Source organism: Lates calcarifer, linkage group LG17, assembly GCF_001640805.2.
Source record: "Lates calcarifer isolate ASB-BC8 linkage group LG17, TLL_Latcal_v3, whole genome shotgun sequence".
Taxonomy (NCBI): domain Eukaryota; kingdom Metazoa; phylum Chordata; class Actinopteri; family Centropomidae; genus Lates; species Lates calcarifer.
In genome coordinates, this window is record NC_066849.1 from 11,495,914 (window position 1) to 11,515,896 (window position 19,983).

The 19,983-nt window shown below is 41.5% G+C and overlaps 1 protein-coding gene across 1 annotated transcript; it reads right to left on the reverse strand.

Moving 5' to 3' along the window:
- s1pr3a (sphingosine-1-phosphate receptor 3a) lies at positions 1–3,571 on the reverse strand. Its single transcript, XM_018673430.2, is given in 3 exon segments — positions 1–1,591; positions 1,593–2,467; positions 3,290–3,571. Coding segments are annotated over 2 exon segments (1,212 nt in total). The 5' UTR covers positions 2,373–2,467; positions 3,290–3,571; the 3' UTR covers positions 1–1,159.
- Between the last annotated feature and the right edge of the window lie 16,412 nt (positions 3,572–19,983).

The following is a 19,983-nucleotide window of genomic DNA, read 5'->3' on the forward strand; positions in this document are numbered from 1 at the left end:
TAAAAGGGAATAGGATTTTATTTTATTTACTATATAGCTGTATCAGGCAATACATCACCCCAGGCAGAAACATCATTTACAGCCTATCACCATTAAATTATTCACATCCAACACTCCTGTTCACTAGTGGTTAATTGATGTGTGAGTGGTTTCTAGATGTGCTGATGAGAAGCAAAAATGTCCATGAGTGTAGTTATTAGCCACACTAATTCAGCCTGCAGATCAACTGATGCTGACACGGTAGTGTTTAAACTGATGAAAGATAAACCATGTGTGATAAAGTAGAGCTGAACCTGAAATGACCAAAAATGGCCCTAAAATAAAACTACTGATTTACTTAAAAAGACAGACTTGATGTTCTTCCCCACTATTGGTAAGGATCTAATAATAGTGATGTCATCTATCCATCTGACGGCTTTGTTTTGTGGTGTGTAATGAGCATCACAGCCTCATGAGGCCGCTAGTCTGACATATAAAGTTTTAGTCTTCTTTTCTCCTGCTAGTGCATCTGAAATCATCACAAAATTAATAATAAAGTCTTAGTACCATTAATGGATTTTATGCACACAAAGCAAAAAATATACCAAATAGTTTACAGTATTAAGATGCCAAATGTTTTCATAGAAAATAAATAGTTTGCCAAGTCAAACTGTGATGGAAAATGCCTGTGTTTTTAAGAGTACTTGTATATAGCACATGCAAAAAAGTGCCCCATTTTGATCTTTCCTGCATATAATGACAAAATTAAATAAAACATATCGACTGATGCAAGACTAATATTTAGTTAATTATTCTCAAGACAAATTTCACAGACAGATTAAGCCAAGACGTGTAATTTGGGGCTAGGTTTAGTCCAAGTCCAAAAACTGTCCTCTTATTTTTCATAGTTTCAAAATGTTAATCACTGCGTAGAACAAACTCAACGTTTCAGTCATTCTAGTGTTGTGAATAATACTGCTGAATTATTGTAAATAGTGGCTTTAAGTGAATTTGATTGTACTCTAATCTACAATCTACATTTACTTGGTTCAAACTGAATATTTTTGCTATTCATATCCATGCTACACTGGCCATAGTGCATTAACAAAAAGTGGCTGATAGCGGGACTATGTCAGTTCTACATCTACATTTACGTGAGGCCTCATTAAGGTGCATCCACTCAGAATTTGCTGAGGGGTGGCAGTGCCCCCGCCTTCACCAGCACAGCTGAGAGCAGGTCCGCAGGCCCAGAGGTATGGGACACAGCGGTGGCAGAGGGATCTCCGTGCTTGTTTTCAGAGTTCATAGGTGCGGGAATCTTCCCTCTATTCAGTGTGGGCTTGACAGCACCACTGCCCCCTCCTCCACCCAAACTAGTCTTGCTGTTCTCTGCTGTGGGGATGACCGTGCCCAGGTGGGGGTTCCCCACCACAGGAGTCCCAGTGGTCTCCATGCTGGTCTGACAGCAGCACAGCAGCCGGAAAAAGGCGCCCCTCATCTCCCTGCTGGTCAGAGTGTATATCAGAGGATTCAGGGCAGAGTTGAGTACAGCCAGGGCAATGAACCAGTCCACCTGGTAGAGCACAGGGCACTTATCAGGGCTACAACCCACAGTCCAGCAGCAGCAGGAGGAAGAGGGGGGCCCAGCACATGACAAACAATCCAAGAACAATAACCACTGTCCGCAGGAGGGCCAGCGAGCGCTCTGAAGGCCGGCTGCTTACCCTGCGGCCGCTAGAGGTCACCAGGCGGTAGATCCTGATGTAGAGGATGATGATGGCCACCAACAGGGCGCTGAAGACGCTGATGCAGAAGGCCACGTAACTCTTAGCATAGAGCGGCAGCACTGTGGAGCAGGAGGCCAGATTGTCCAGGCAGTTCCAGCCCAGGCTGGGCAGGGCGCTGAGCAGCACTGACACGAGCCAGCAGGCTGCCAGCAGTCCTAGGAGTCTCCCACGACCTGCAGTCTCACATGGACGCAGACGCACCATAGTCATGTGCCTCTCAATCCCAATGGCCAGAAGGCTGAATGTGGAGGCACTGAGGGCAACAAACATGCTCCCTTCTCTGGCCAGCCACTGCACTGGCGTGAGGAAGAAGGTGTTAGGACCTGAGGTAAAGATGTTTACTACATAGGCCACGCCAGCCAGCAGGTCTGACAGCGCCAGGTTTCCAATGAGAAAGTACATGCGGCTGTGGAAGCGCTTGTTTCTGTAGAGAGCGAGCAGGACTGTGACATTCTCCAGGACAATCAGCACGCAGATGAGGAGCAGCACGGCCATCTTACAGGCCCCTTCGCTGCGAGGTCGATCCCACTTCCCCGAGTAGTTGTAGTGTTTGACGATGACAGGGTTCATCCCATCCTCCCAAGTGTTCCCCGTACTGCCTGCCATTCCTGGCCTTCCTCAGTCGCACAGCAGAGGGAGCCACAGCACTGGACACAGCAGAGGGAGGTCAGGCTGCTCAGCCAGGGGAGTCATGTTATAGCCTGCCAATCAAATGCAATTATGCCATAAAAATGTAAAATTTAAATTCAACACTCAAATATCATAAAAGTTACATTCAACAGCATTTTTGTTGATTTATGTAAGAAAACATTTCTCTGGTATCTCTAAAGAATGAAAGCAATTGTTATCAATAAACATCAAAAATGGATGATTGAAAATTTTTTTAAAAGTTATATATTAAACCTTCGTGATTTATGTTAATTAATTTAAATGGTAAAGTGCATCACAGAGATTAAAGATCTCTTGTACAGAACTGTCTTTGCTGAAGATAGCAACCGCACTTATATAAAACCATATAAAACAGACATACAACAGATACAACAGATAAACAATAGATAAAGTAGAGGGAAATATACAGGAACCTGTAAATTAGGACATTACAAGTTCCTTTTTGTCTCTTTTGTCACCTGCATAAGTTGAAGAAAGAGCTAAAGCACTTAAGTGCTGTTCAAAAAACCTATATATACACGTCCATACATGTCATCATTTCTGATCTGAATACATTTCTAGTGAAAGTACTGCCCAGGCAAAGGTCTGTGATCAAAAAGCTTCAGAAATAATCCTGAAATTCTCCCTTAGGGTTCATGTAATTCTGAGGTTGGATAACAGGTTTTACATCAATAATAAGGTTACTTCAAAATAAAACACATTGTGTTGGCAGCATTTTCAATTCGACTTTAGTTGAAACGAGATGCCTGGGCAACTTTCCGGTTTTGGGAAAGTTTCACGAAGTAATATGTGGTATTCATTTAGAAACAGAGGTTACAAGACATGCAATAAAAATACAGTGTCAGCCAAAGTACCTTTTGGAGTCATTGTCGTCATCTAAACATTCCGGCGGAGTGGCAGTGAATTTTTAAGGTTATTTTTTTCTCCTCTCCTGCGTAAAGATTCACAGGTTCAAAATACGCGTTTGCCAAAAAAGAGGAATCTATTCGACGAGTAGTCAAAAGTCCATAACTTGTTCTCGCCCGTGTAAAAGTTTTCTATCTCTGAAGTATCTTCCTCAAACAGCCACTGAACTTTTCCTTCTCTGTACTCTGCGCCTGTCCAGCTCCCAAATATCCCGGCTCTCTCTCACACACACCCCCCTCCCGATGCGATGTATGGGGCGGGATCTTTTCCTTACCCCTCCATGTGGGATTTACCATTAATTATGAGTCAGGACAGAGGACAGAGCCACGGGGTTTCATTGTGAAATACAGAAAAATATTGTCTATATCACATGTGCGTGATTTTGTGTTTATTATACCGCTGTGTTGCATTTGCAAACAAACCAGCCGTGCCGAGTTTAATTTATTCTGGTTGATTTTCACCAAATGTAGGTCAAAAGACAAGAGCTTTGTTTTCGTTCTCTATGCAGCAGATGACTGTGTCAGAAGAACCCTTAATTTGTCTGCTCCACTGTATCATAAAACTACTACACTTAACTTGTCCGAACACAGTTTTTTGCCCGAAGGACCTTCTCAGCTCTGTGGGCAGATGTGTTTTTCTCAAGTGGCATTGCACACCTAATGTTTTGTTCTTGTTGGCACTAGTTCCCTTTGTCAGTCTCATATGTTCATTATCATTACGTAGTATATTACTGTTGCCAGTTTTCAGGATTGAAAATAATGAAAAATTATAAACCAACCCTGTCTTTTCAGTCCATTTTGTTAGAGCTCAGAAAGCAAAATTCACATTCAGTCTTAACCAAAATTGACCACAGTGTAATAAAAGGACACAATCTGACATGTGTGTTTCATTTGCTTTTCTGAGGAATTCATCTCCTCCATGGAGAGGCCAAGAAGCTGCAGCCTCTTACATATCTGAGACTTGATGAGTCATTGTTTTTTGTGTTCAAATGAAAGTTGACTCGGTCCCTTTGCTCCTTCACAGTGTGAGATAGGTCAGACCTTTCCCTTTGGAGCCAAGTGGAATGATGGGAAGGGAAGAGTCACACTTTGCTTCTCCTTTTCTGGTCTTATTCTGCATAGATATTTTATAGTTCAGAAGACCAGCACCTGCCAGGTGATCTAGCAAGTTACAATAAGTCCCCTACCAACTACTCCATGGCAAGAAGAAGAAAGGCTGCAGTTATGCAGGGCAGTGCCTGTGTCATCGTATGTAACTGCATGACTGTAGAAAAGCAGGCTGTTGGTGAAAACAGCAGGTGCTCTCTCTCAAACGTTACAGCAAATATAAAACTTGTCACTGATTTCCATACTGTGTCCCGGTGCGCAGCAATCAGGCATTTCTCACTGGTGATGTGTGACTTCAGGAGCCAACTGCCTGACGGCAGCAGCACAAGGGAGGGAAACCACAGCTGGATGTGGATAGTATGGGATATGCTGAGTCTGACCGACCCCCCCATGCGCCAACTGCCCCTCTCTGAGCTGGCTGCGCACTGTGTTTAAAAAACAAAATGCTCTTTCCCATCAAATTCCCCAAAAGCCATTATTCCAACCGCTGGATGGTGCACTGGGTGGAAATAAGGAGCAGGAGCTGTTGCTTTACATCAATCATTGACTATTTACCCTATCCATTATGTGACAGTTTTCCCACATGACAGTCACAGCCTTTAGGTACCATGGTTTAACATTCAGCCTGGGAGAGTGAAAAAGCAAGTCAGAGGGAGAGAGAGAGAGAGAGAGAGGAACTGGGAGAGAGTTTTACATTTTTTTATGTAGAGACAGCTGACCAGGAGGCAGAGCGAAAGGATGGTTGAGGGAAAGTTTCATATGGGAAAAATGCTGAGGGAGCAGGAGAGAAATGAGGCTTGAATTAAGGAAGTCAGTTGTAAGGGCATGGTGGGGTTTCCTTTAATTTGCTATTGGTATTTTGCAGTGCAGTGGTAGAATGTAATTAAGTACATTTACTCAAGTGCTATACAATTACAAAAGTACAACTTTGAGTTACTTGTACTTTACATATAAGATTATACTGTACATACTGATTATACTGTTTCCTACATTAAGTAGATTTTGATGACAATACTCCTTTACTTTTACTTAAGTAAGAGTTTGAATACAGTACTTCTACTCGTAATGCAGTAATTTGACATTATGATGTTTGTACTCTACTTAGATAAAGGATGAAGGATCCAAATACTTCTTCCACTACTGTATACAAGTGTTTCAAGTCAACTTTCAGTCTCAGCTTTTAAGCAAACATGTACTAGAAGCCCTTAAAATGCCCAGAAACATCAAAAGTTCAATATCTACAGTTCCATGCAGCTGGAACACTTCATTCCCTCAGGAAGGTTGTAAAGCTTCAGATTAGTACCTAAAGTGATTATTGCCAAAGGACATAAAAGACAAACGTTCCCATGCACATAGTAAAGTTTTTGCGAGGAATACAAGACTTCTTTCTCTACATGCACAGATGTTAGTATTGATTCTGCTTCGTGTTGCACAATAAGGAGACAATGCTAAGGCGACCATCCATATCTGATTTGTCTGGAAAGTGTCTCCAAAATAGCAGAGAATCATCTGTATGGGGGAGGGGGCACTTTGTTTTCTTTTCTTCTTTTCACTTGGCTGCTCTATTCTCTGTTTTTCAAACTGTCCATCTCATCTGTTTTTTGTTTTTGTGTTCTTTGCTTTTGCTGGATCAAATAGGCTAAAATAGCACAGGACAGGCCAGAAATTGAGACTGTGATGGATGGCAGTCCTGGCTAACAGGGGCCGACAGCGTTACAAATGTTGATAAAAAGAGGGGAAGATAAAAAGAGACAAGAGAGAGCTGGAGACTAGGGAGCAGCAGAACAGCTTTCTCTCCCTCTCTCTCTCTCGCAGGCCCTGTGGTATCACTGATTGTGAGAGGTTACGGGCAGTCTGGCCCCCTTGAACATGTCAGCCCAGGCATTGCAGATTAATGAATGACCCCCTGAGCTGTTGACTTTACCCTGAGCAGCAAGAGATGTACAGACTCTCTGACAATCCATTTATAACCGTATGAAAACACCCCAGCGGCCTTGGCTCCATGTTGTTGCAAGCTGGATACACACTTCCTGGATGTTTGGTGCTGTGGTGGAAAGAGGAAATGTAGCCAGAGGTCACCAGATCAGGAAAAAATGGCATTGTTGCCAAGTTTGTGTAATGGCGATGCCGTCTGCATTGTGGTGTGTATGGCCTCTGTGTGTGTGTGTGTGTGCATGCGCAGCAGTATTGTGAGTCAGGGCACTCTGACGCAGACTTGAGTGGTGAGTTAGATGTTTGGGAATGCAAAGGGTAGTGGGAACGAAGAAGAGGCGGCGGTGGTGGAAAAGGAAGGCCTCTTGGGCCTTCACCCCACTTCCCTCCACTCATGCAGTTTACCCGAACCCACTAATGAAAAAGTTTCTAAAAGAATTTTACAAGAATGTCTGCACCGCACTACAAGCTCCAACCACATAGTATTTCAGTATGAAGTAGACATGGATATACAGTTGATATACAGTGTTGTATGTACATGTAATAAAAGTTCACACTGCTTGTAAAGTTATGAACAAGAACAGTGTTTTAACAGTACAATTCAATATTATTTATTAAGGAGAGATAAGGGCCTAGTTTATGATCCCAATAACCACAGCTGATATACACCATCATCATTTAAGTCTTGATGCTGATGGTGGGAACCATGCCATAGGAGAGAATGACTCTTGATAATTTAGGGGCTTTGGAACAAGAGTACAGCTCATTTCTCTTGACTGTAATACAACTCACATTTTTTTAAAGAAACAACCAACTTTATAATAGTTTGAAAATTATAATCTGGATCTCGATTTGTCCACAGCTCAGCTATCTGCCCAATTTCATTGCAATATATCAACACATTAATGAGACATCATGCTAACTCTGCAGACAAACAAAAATGAAAATATTCTAAAGTTGCTAAATTCATATTAACTACATTTGTCACTTTAATGTATTTCCAACAATTATAAATAGTTCCATTATTCTTGTTATTCTGACATAGTTGTTATTTTTGCACACAGCTTATTTACAGTGGACCACCATGACAATTACTCATAATGATGACATTATAGGGACATTAGAAATATGGGATTGGACTCAGCTCTAGAGTCTACTTTGTTTTCCTTTAGGTGTTTTGCTCAGAAGTATTTCTTCTGGCGTGCCCCAAGGTTCGTGCCTGGGCCCCATTTTTTGTACAAGGTGCCATTTAGTTCTATCATCTGCACATGTGGAGCATGTTTCCACACAGATGACATACACCTCTATATCTCTGCCTCTGAGCCCTGTAGACAGTCTTGCAGATTGAATTTTGGATTGTGGTCTGGTTTAATACAGAAAAAGTTCAGAGTAAAAAATGCTGCCTCTTAACGGAATCCAGCCAGGGATTATGTTGACACCACAATGTGACTGGGGAAACAGTTATGAATGTTATTTCCAGGAGACAGGGTTGACAGTACCATAGGAACCTACAGTAAATGCCTCTTTAATGTCTCTTTTTTTTCTTGCATCTGTCTTTTATGGGCTCTTACATTTTTTGTGAGGCACATTGTTTTCCACATTATACTGTATATACTATTAGCACATAGCAAATCTCAGCATGATATTAGAACACAAGAAATAACAAATCGCAAAAATAACAAATTGCAACATCTGTCTGTCTGTAGTGCCAGGACCATCACATATTTTCTTGCACAGAACATGGGTTACGTCTCTGTAGGAAGTCATGAGCAGAGCTCTGAGGGCTGATAGGGTATCTACAGCAGTGGTGCTATTGGTGGGTTATCAGTAGAGGTCTGAGGTCTCTAAGGGCACAAGGTGACTGCTTGTCTGAGGACCAGCATTGCTGCTTCTTTTAGATAACCATTTTTATCTATATCCTGCTCAAAATAGCTACATCAAAAGATGTACAGATGCAAAGATGGATGGATGGAGGACAGATGGACGTGCAATGTATTTTGGTGGTTAGTTGGTCGTGTTAACTGTTCTGTGCAGAGACATTAAGTTGTTATGCTCTCTCTCAATAGCTCTTTTTTTTTTTTTTTTTTACAGAGATACCTGTGAAAAGATAAGCAACTGCAGATAAAAGGGAAAGAGATGAGATTTGATAAAGGCTTCATCCTGGCTGTGAGCAGTTGTCAGGGGGAAGGAAGAGAGAGAAACTGTCAGCAAGAATAGTGAAGACTCTGAAACCAAAAGTTTGCATCTTTTAGCTGGGCTTTAGCAGTCAAGACTTTCACAGTATAATTTCTTAGCCTTTTGGCAATAAGAAATCAGAGAGCGGACAGGTCAGATTACTCAGGTTTCAGAATTTGTTGTTAAGAAGCTGCGTGGCTGATAGATTTCACATACCACAGTTTAGGACTTCCAAGGTTTGCAGTAAAACACAATGAAAAAACTCTGGACCTCAAAATGACATGGTGCCATATGTGAACTCTTCATCATGGCTCCCTCATCTAAAATGTCACCCTGTCTGCTTTCACATAATCGCCATGGAATTTACGATGTCAAGATCTTTATGGCGTTATTTATTTTCTTTACGATAGGGGGCCATGCACACTAAATAGAGTTCAAGCCTTTGCTTTGCCAAAATATGTTAAAAATAACTTGGACCTCAGTCATGTAAACAATCATGCCCGATTTTCTCAGAACTGCCTCTCTGATGTCTGGGAAAGCTTGTATAAGAATCCTGTATGTGTGGGTGTGTGCATGTGTGTCTAAGACAAATGAGTTCGTGCAGAAAATGAGGTGACCGTGGGCATGATGCATGTCCGTGCCTGTTTACTTGCATGTGTCTGTATTTGTGTTCTCTGTTATCATTTCTCCTTCACACCAGAACCATGGCTCTCTATTCGCTGAACACATAAATCAAGGGGTCTGTTGGCTACCACACAGAACAAAAACCATGCATCCTTTACATGGAGAAATTATGCATCCTATTTTTGGAAGTTTGTCTATCTTGGCTCGCTGTGTTTTGTCTGTCGGCTGTTCTATATGAAAGGGTCAAATGTACATTTCCCTTGAGATGGAGACTAATGGTCACGCAGTCCAGCGTGTGATGCTCCACACATGTTCCGCTGACTGCCAATCTTGCACCATCTACCATCCCCAACAGCCACCTCAACAACGTCTCTGAGCCCAAAGAACCCCCCTTTGCCCTCACCCCAACCCCACATACTCAGCTCTCCAAAGAACTGTGGCATGGAGCCTGAGAAAGAACTAACCCACTGACAGAAGCAGACCAGACTCCATTTCCAGATGCCATCAGTACAAATTTAGAATCACTTTAACCTTTCAAAGTCATACTCGTATTTTTTTTCTTTGTCGTGTCTTTATGGTACAAGTTTTATAGTAAGTACTAGCACAGTGTGGTATGAGAACAGAATCTTACAAGCATTGCAAAGACATAAACAAAGAGACAGACACATAAATATACTACATGTAATATCATATACACATAAGTTTTTGATGCCAGCTTATAACTGCTGAGGGCTCATACACAGATAACATGAATATATAACGTGCAACTTGGACGAGGGACTCCTTTTATGAGGAAATGCCCATCTTCCATAAAAGTGAGAAGGAGAATGGTTGGCTTGGTTGTGTTATTGCACTTTAAGACAATGATTGGTTGATAGCAAATCACACTTCAAGGACAATATTGTTTTAAACAGCTTCTCGTATAGAATATTTTCTCTTTGTCTCAAGCTAAATAAATCTTATGGTTAGATTATTTCATTAAGAAAATTTCTGCTAGCGTCAGCACAGTGTGGTTTTTGCTTTTGTTACATGATTCATTAAATCTTAAGAAAACAAACATTTCCCAAGCAAAACTATTCATATCGGCGACTAACATGGACATGGGACTTTCATGCAAATGCATGCACAACAGTGTGAGAGGAATGTCATTACTGTAAAATGTTACCAGATAATCATAGTGAAACCCTTAGAACTCAGAAAGGGTTAGAGTACGTGGGAATGCTCATGTGTGCATTAGAAGTTTGAAGTACAGAGGTATTTTCCCAGCATGTGACCCTGCCATAGTGGCTGTGTGAAATGAATGGTGTACGTTTGTGAATGAATTGCTGTGTGAATGGCAATCAGTCACAGCCAGCCTATAACAGACTCTCACTGACAGTGGGCTCTGTGGCCTGTGTGACGAGGGCGATGCTCGACATAAAGAAAAGGTTCGATAGAGATCTGCAGAGGTAGTAAAGGCCACCATGGTGACCGCTCAACCAGCAACAACAATAAGACAGGCCAGCCATCGGACACGGCCATCCTAAAGCTCCCTGGCTCCAGAGACAGGCTGGACAAAATAAAGGCTAAAAACACACACTTCACATCTCATTAGATAGGGCCACTGTGACAGCTGACTGAGGGCCCAAAAGAGGTCAGCTCCACCAAGTAAACCCAGCAAAATGTGTAAGAATGAGATATACATTAGATATTAGAAAAAAGGTTGACTTGCCAGACCTGCTTTTGGTGAATTATTAGGTCCTTTCGACATATATGAATTAAAACTAATGATGTTGTCATACTTAGGTAGATGGTGTGTGTCAAAGTAACATCCACATAAATGCCAGGACCCAACCTTTCCCTGAAGAACATGGCTCAGAACTTCTCACTGCCTCTGCTGACTGGCCCCACATTGCTTCTCTTTACCAGGTAAATGACGCACACACTCCAAAACAAACAAACAAAACATAATTCATCAGACCAGGCCACCTTCTTCCATGGGTTTATGGTCCAGTCCTGACACTCACACGCCCTTTGTAGACGCTTTTGGTGGTGGACAGGGGTCATCATGGGTCTTCTGACCAGTCTGAAGCTACGTGGCTGTGCACAGTGATGATTAATCCTGTTTTCAGCCACTGAACAGTTGATATTTTAGAGAGGTTCTGGGCACCTGGAGAGCATATGTGGTTGAAGTTTGTCTGAGGACTCATATACTCCCTGGCCTGCAGTGCTGCGGTGTGCCTGTGTTTATAAGTCCAACACATTGCAGTCCTGCACACTGCTGAGATCACAGCAGTCCCCTCAACCTCCCACCCAGCACAATCCAGTCGTCCCACATTTGTCCTCCTGTCCCAGCCAGGGCACGCTGTGGCACCTCCAGTGGTGCAGATCAGCCTGAGGGGGTCCAACAGCAGCATGCTTCAGTGGTGGGGTAGAAAGGGGCGGCTGTGATAATCATGGGGTTGTCTATTGATGAAGTGTGAAGTGAACATGGGAGCAGAGAGAGGTGGATAGGGGTCACACAGGGGGGAATGTGGTGTGAAAATAAACGAACAGGGCCGCAAACAGTGGAGCCAACAATGGTGTGTCAGATCCAGGTCTGTCTAAAGTTTATGTGCCCTCTGTATAAACACTGAAGGATTGTCTGCTTTCTGAGATCATCCTTTCCAGCAGGTTAGCCTAAGGGTTGGACCACCACAAACCCAGTGTCTCTCCATCATCTCTCTGATAGTTAGAGCATAGCTTAAGAGTCATGCAAGGAAAATACACACACACACACACACACACACACACACACACACACACACACACACACATAACTGCTACCCTCCTGCCCTTGTCTCGGACCTCTGGACCATTTTCCCTGGGGTCTAAAACAAAACAATCAAACCACTAACACAGGAAAGTGAACATATGTCTCCATCCATCACCTTTACTAGCCACTAACAGTGCTTAAAACCATTCTCTGACTCTGACTTATTTCTTAAACATGATCCAACACCTAGATAATATCTTAAAAATATTTGAAACACAAGTGCTGGTAAATGGGATAGGCATCTTATCTTGTGCGTTTAGGTTTATGTTTGGCTCCTGTACACATATTTCAACTTCACCCTGCTCCACTGTAACATTCCCCAGCCCTGCTTGGTTCTGTGCCTTATCACCCAGCTGTGGTACTCTTCAAGTTTTATCAAGATGGAGTGAATGAAAACATATTGAAACTTGTATTTCCAAAGAGTTTAGGGCTTGTCGAATTTCATGTTTTCTCTGCGGCTCTCACCCCGAAAGGCTGTTTTCCATGGATGCAGACCAAAAGATAAAGACGTGACCTCTCGGTGGACCGCCAGCTCTATGAGACCGTCACCACGAAGGCACTTGCTCACTTGGCATTTCTGCTGCTTTGGAAAGTTTCAGTTCAAATATAGTCTCGGAGGGCTGAAAGAGAAGTAGTCTGGAAAATTAACAAAGTGCTATTGTTCAGAATTGCACTTTGGGGGGGCACTGCCGTGCAGAGGTTGGTTTTCTTTCATTTTGTTTGTGTAAGTTAAAAGCCATTAGGAATTTAAGCTGTAAACAACATGTACAGCATGATTCAGATGTTAGGTGGTAAGATCATATGAGTTATTCAGAGCTTTGAAAACCAGTGACCGTTGAGTAGTGATGTAATATCTCAAACAGCCTGTACCTACACTCAACTATTACGATTGTATGGAGGTAAAAGGTGGCTGGTTATGATGGCAGATTAACTGTGGATTCAAACAGTAGACTGGTTGTGTGCTGTATCTATGGCACATGTGTGCACACATGCACCAGCGAGTCCTCCGCGTGAAAGGCCTATGTGTCTGGGCGTCAGTGACTTAATGACACCACTTACTGGCTTAATTCACACTCAGGTTCTTGTGCATATTTGAAAAAAAACAACATGCGAGGAAATCCTACCAACAGAGAATCAGTTGTGTCAGTCAGATTGGAGGTGAACACTTTTAGGGATCATGTTTGACCTCCTTTGATCCTTCCTCTGCATCAAAATAGATTTATATTTATATTTGTAAGTTTCAGACATCATTTGGCGTGTTTTCACGTCTGCAACTGGAAAAGTGAAATCTCTCAGAAACTGAGTAGACTGAGATAAGTAGCTCCTGAGCTACTTATGAAGTGAATTACAGCCAAAAATGCTAGATGTAAGGAAAGGAGTGGTTTGGCCAGAGAATCACAGAGGAGAAAGAGAGAGAGATGTAGGGGCTGGAGGGTGGAGAGAGACTAAAACAGGAGAGGGCAGAGCCACACACATGTTCTTTCCACTCCTGTGTTTTTATTTGAGCTTGTTGGATCTCAGAGGAAATGCCCTCCACTGTTTCCAAGAAAACTTCTTCTTCTATGGTAAAAACCAAGCAGACTATTAATAAAACAAGAGAACAGAACACAATGTTTGGAGGGAACTGTAACTATAGCAGTTTTCTGCTCTCGACGATTCCAATAATTTACAATGTCTTGACTAGTAGCACTGCGGTCTGTGGTTGTCACTATTATTTATGAATTGATTAATGTGCTTAAATAACTCAGGGAAATCAAACAAAAAATTACCTTTATTTCCATGAGTAATTTCTTTCTCTGTTACTCTAAGGCACCACATTGTGATTAGATAACTCACACTTGAGCAACGGTGTTTTGCCATGAAACAACTTGTGCTCATGATTCAGATCCTGTGCTCCACAAACCACTAGCCAGCCAGGCATCTGATATTAACTGTGGTGAGTTCACACGCACAGCAGCACAATACACGGAAGCCCAAGTCTCCTGAGTCTAATGATATCACCTTTGAATGTAACCATCATTGTAACTTGAATTATTAGGCACCATAAAGCACTGCATTTGCAGGCTCGGCTGCTCTTGTGTGACAGTCTTTGTCTGTGTATCAGCACACAAACATATCAGTTATTGTCTTCGTTAGATAAAAACGTTGGACACTCAGAGGCCTCTCTGGTCATTTCCTTGTCAGTGACTCCACTGATAAATTCATCATTACGATGTCTGTGTTTTAGTTACTTGTAAGTCTGAGAAGCAGTTTGAAATAAAACATGGAGGGAGGTTTTAACTGTCAAGGCAATAGCAGCCCAGGGGAAGTGTGCTGTCGGCTGCATGACCTCCTGTGTTTTGCTGTCTCTTGCGGTGTGTTGGTTTAGTGGGGAATCCAAATGGAAGCCTTAAATCCCAGTTAATCTGTCACAGCGCTGGGAGAGCTGGGCACTCCACAGCCACGCTATCTGATCATCAGCTTTGTACTGGCTGCCCCACTGAGATACAAACATCCTGTTTAGAATGGGAGTGGGAGAAAGAGAGAGCGAGAGAGGGAAAGAGAAATACCAGTGCAAATAGTCACTAAAAGAACAAGAGAGGGTTTCTGACTGAAATGTCTTTGCAAACATGCAGCGGAAGTCTCTGCGTTAGCCACAGTAGTGTTTTTGGTGGCAGTGTTTATTTGCTCATTGTTTATTAAAACTACATTTCTTTCACTGGAGAAAATGCCAAGTGTAGAAAGTGAGTCATATTAGTATGCATGCAGAAACCCGAGAGCAAAACGAGCAGCCAGCAGACTGGAAATTAGCCCAATTATGACTCCAGTGTGCTGCCAGTAATCTCTTGTCCCATCTGTACCAGCCAGGCAGAAGACATATACACCAAATGTGGAACTAACAGAGGACTGTTTCCGTCATAAAGTACCATACTGCTAAGTGCAATAGTTTTACAAAGTTCACACTTGATTGCTTGTGTAGAACTTAGCATAGTTGATGAAATAGATGTAGAAAAAAGGTTTGGTGCCATGTTGGAGCTTTCAGAGAACAGCATTGCCCCCTTGTGGAATAGTATTTCCAGTGTCATGACACAAGAATCATACACAGTTAAATCCAGAGTGAACAAAAAGCAGACTAATATAGAAAACCGGCAAGTCATATGTAAGTCTAAAAAGAGAAATCTCACAGCAACAGAGGCTTTCATTAAAGACTTTTGCACTACATACTCCAGTATGTATTATAATGGATGTGGGTTAAGGTTGCTGTTACTACTCAAGAAAAAAAAAACAATATTAAAAGAGAAATATGATTCTGTCAAATTGTGCTCCACAAAGTCCACGAAGAAATAATTTTATGTCACATTTAATTTAGCTGTCTCAAACTTACTTTAAAAAAAAGAAAGAAAGAAAGAAAAGAAAAGAAAATATTCATCTGTTTAAGCCACAAATTATCAACTAACTTAAACCATGATTAGTTGGAGAAAAGAGAAGAATATGTAACCATGACTGAAATCACCCCCAAGCTTCACTGCTTCCTAAAACAACAAAGGAAACTCTGGAACAATGCGTGAGCCCAGTGATTTTTCTTAAGGAATGTGTGTAGTTCACAGGCACATATTGTCACATGGGCTTAAAATGAGGATGTAGAAGCTCTTAAATGTTTTTTTTTGTCACAACCACAGACCCAGAGACTGTAAATGTGGCAGAGCTATTATGTGTTGAAATGATATGACAATATGCGGTCTACAAAAACATGTGCATGACGTTCAGTGCCCACATGTACTGACTGACTGCAAGATGACTGACTAAAGGTTCAAGTCGCTCGCTGAAATGGTTCTGTATCATTTAACTGTTGAGTGTATTTGGTTGCCTCACTTTACTAAAAGTATTGTGCAGGTGTGTTTGAATTTCAAACACAACAATCAACTGTGCCCATGAAACACCTTATTCTCATCATAGAGAAGAGACAAAGGCACTAAGGTTTAAAATGTTTGTGTCTGCATTTATTAGTTTGATGCATCATTTTGCCATTGCGGATGAGTTTAGAAAGTAGTGTTGACCACCAAAACACAGAAAATGCATTCCCAGGAAGTGCAATAACTCCCTCTTCCCAGTCGTTCCCAGGGATAGTCAGTCAAATGATGACCCACAACAGTTGTTATTTTATTGTTTTTAATTACTTTTTTTTTTTCAAATTCAAACAAACATTGAATTTTGTCAGTTTGCAGATTACTTTCTATTGTCCCATATTGTATTCCATTTTTATCACTGTTGCAGTCCTAAAGAACATGTAGATATATCTAGTTGTGCCACTACACAAATCATAACAGCACAGAACTGTTATGACATGATACATTTATTACATCAGACCCAAGTCCATTAAATAACCTATTTCTTATGGTTGAAAATAATTCTCACATATCACATGGTGGCATGTATGGTCATGCTTTTTTGTGACATATGGATGACATCTCAGTTTGTGGCATACTCTTGTGACAACTCAGTGGTTGTCATGGTGACTCAGACTGAGTCTTGGACATCAGTCATGGATGAATCCAGGAAAAGGTCAACTCTTGTTCCAGCTGGGCAGGAAAGACAGAAAGACATTTAGTCTTCAGAAACATACTGGTGATTATGTTAAACAGTTTAAACCTTTTTTCATAGATTCAATCAATGTTCACACACACACACACATGTGCACACTCTCGACTAACTTTCCTAAACCCCCCTTACCATTCACCAGCATCACACCATCACACACAAACACCCGATCTCACAACAGAGTTATTATCTTGTGGTTGATATGTTTTTGTGTGTGTGTGTTTGCTCTGTAACAAAATCAGAGAACTCATGGGCTGAGGTCTGTCAGCTGACCGCTACCCTGCAGCATCTAGCCAGGACGTCTGAGAGGAGCAGGTTAGCAAAGCTCTCAGCTGAGTATATTGAAGCAGAGGCCAAAGCTGCTCTCATAGTGCTCAAGTCTCCATCTGCTTTTCAGGCGGAGAAAAAACAACAGAATGAAGTAACAGGACGAAAGAAACTGAAAAGCATGCTTATTACAGGGTAAGAGAACTGGATGAACTTCTGCACACTCAAATGAACACTTCAAAGTCAGACTCACAATAGTTTGTTTTGTCCTCTCTGTTGTCTGTGTATCTGCATGCTTTTGACTGTCTGCTCTCTTTTAAGCAAAAGCAAAAAAAGTCCTCGACGCACTGGAATGTGTGTCTGTCATAAACCACAGACTGAACAATGACGACAACCATGGTGGTATGTGTTATTTATGGGTTAACATTCTACTTTACAGTAACAACATTCAACACACTGCAGGGGGAATGTGAGACAGAATGCAAGAGAGGGAAAAAAAGATGAGACATAAAACATTAAAATGTAAAAACAAAACTAACACCAGCCACAAAGCATAATCTCTACTCTGCCACTTCCTCCTGTCATCACTGGGAAAACAGGTAGCGCACCCTGTCAGTGTGCTGAGTTATGGGTCAGTGGTCCAGGACCCACATCCCCATTTTTTTTCTCTAGTATTACCACATCCAGAGCATGTTTATAGCTGCACCCTATAGACTGAAACCCTCACTGCACGCTCATGCTGCTGCAGTTACAGGAGATGAGCAATTGTTTGGACCAAGGCTGATTACTGAGTCCTTTAACTGGAATAGGTGCAACAGCTTGAAACATTGCCACTTAAATGTTTTTTTAGTTTTTTTTTAAAATAAACTCTCCATGTACAGTTGGCTTCTCTGTGTTTGTGTCAGTATACTGAGTAACCTTAAATTTGTCAGACCTCTGTGAACCCTCGCTGATCTATCATTACACATACTGCAGAAAAATACTACAGTATCTGAAGAACACTTTCATATTCAAAACAAAGCCAGCTCCTGTGGATGCTACTTTGCATCTTGATGCCAAGACATATGCACAACCACAAAAGCCCTTATACTCCTTTGTAGCATGCACACACTTACTCAGGCATACTGCACATATGTGATTAGGGGCAACTGTATTTGCATAAGCTTCCTTCTGAATCTTCCCCAGTACCCTAGCATCTTAAGGGAGTTCCTCATTTTTACAACCATACGTCACAACTATTTTATAGACTCCTCAATACCCCCATTCTTCTAGGTTCCTTGTTTCGTTTCCCAGTGACAATTTCCAACTTTAAGGATGCACACACAGTGAGGTACAGACCAAAACTAAAACGTAGAGTACAACCCTACTCCAGCACACTGGATTGTGTTTATTAGATATTAGTTAAAAACACCATGGGTAAAGCATCATGTTCTCAAGAGAAGTTATGCCAAGTGTTTTAATTTTGACTGCTTCCTCAGTAGCAACATTAATGTACCTTTCAGTTATTTAATAACAACTCAATATTTCTGTTGGATATTTTCGTAACACTTAAGAGTATTTTTTGGAAAAACAATTCCCTTTGCAAATGGAAATAATAGTTGGAAATAATAGTTTGACAAAACAAGCCCAACTCAAGGTCCACTTACTTGCTTTTTTCTTGAGCTTTCAAGCACATAATGTGGTCTTCATCAATTGCTGGAGTTTTCTTAGCTGTCATGGAGATGGATCTGTTGCCATGCAACATGTTGGTGGCATGATTTTATCCATAGCACCTTAAGGACCCCTCGTCAGTGTTGTGACACAGTTTAAGTGCATCTTTTCTTGGGTGTTTTTTCCCCCAAAGTCAAAGATTTGATGCTTAAAAGAGCAAAGAGTTTACAACCAAACTCAGTTTACAGGTTACAAGAAGTACTACTCAGCCTGCAAAAAGCACTGTATAATGTCTTCTGTGGCTCTAATAACTGCAATGAAGTCAGTGGTCAGGGTACATTAAAGAAAACTTGTGTGAAAAGTCATGGGTTTTGAAAGACATGGGCATTAACTAGGCAGCAAGGGTCCCACAGAAACATGTCACTGTGATGCATTATGGGAAATGTAGGATCCAGGGGTGTTGAAACTTAGCCTGTATTAAGGAGTCAAGCTATCCCCCTTACATCACAGGCCAACATGAAAGAGATGGTATAAAAGTGCCATGGATAAAATCAAACTCGCTACTGAGCCTTCATGTCTACAGATCTATCTCCATGACAAACAAATTCCATCCACTAAAGAGGACTGAGTGCACACTTTACGTTTAATTAGTAATTATATTACTGAATAGTTTGATTATTATTTGGTACCAGGTTATTTTTTGGTAATTTATTTTTACTTACGTCATAAATTGAAAATTGTCTTCACCTCTAGCCTCTTGTTATCTTCTGTTATACCTGTAGTCTCTTGTGATGGCAGGAACTGGTGAGAATTTTACTGGTGCTCCATAGGTAAAACTTATATTACTGCAATTTGTGAGGCAATTTAAAGCTTGACACATTTGCCTCCTTTCTCCTCTTTAAAAACTAAAAACACACAGTACATACCACCAACAAAGTCTTACAAAAACATTCAGTTGCTCTCTGTCAACAGCTTTTCTTTAGCACACACGGGGAGTTAAAGACCCCTGAAGAACACAACAAAGTGTCCCCTCTTGTACAACCTTAATAAAAACCTTTTCACTGGGGGCAGTTAAAGAGAGGAAAGGTCTCTTGGTGTTGGAGGAGCAGTCTGTTGATTAACACTTGATATACTTGCTTATAAACCTCTCACACACTCCCTTTAATATGAGCAGGAATAATGAAACAACCAGTTGTCTGATACAGCAGCCAAATGAAAGACAAAGGATTAGATATGTAGACCAATCATCTGTTTTGTTATTTTTTTTTTAAAAGTCTGTGTTTGTCTTTTCGTTATCCCGTTAACCAGACACTGTGACAATTGCTGTTGATTTCCAGTAGGTTATACTCATGCAACCCAACTAGTTAAAGTGTATTCAGGTGATTGTGTTACTTATGTTTCACTCATACGTACGCTGAAAGGAGGCCAAACCTGACACTGTAAATTGAAAAGCCAGAACATGCAGTCACGCTCTCTTTTCACACAAATGCGTTTTGTTCTGTTTTCTCTGTGTGGT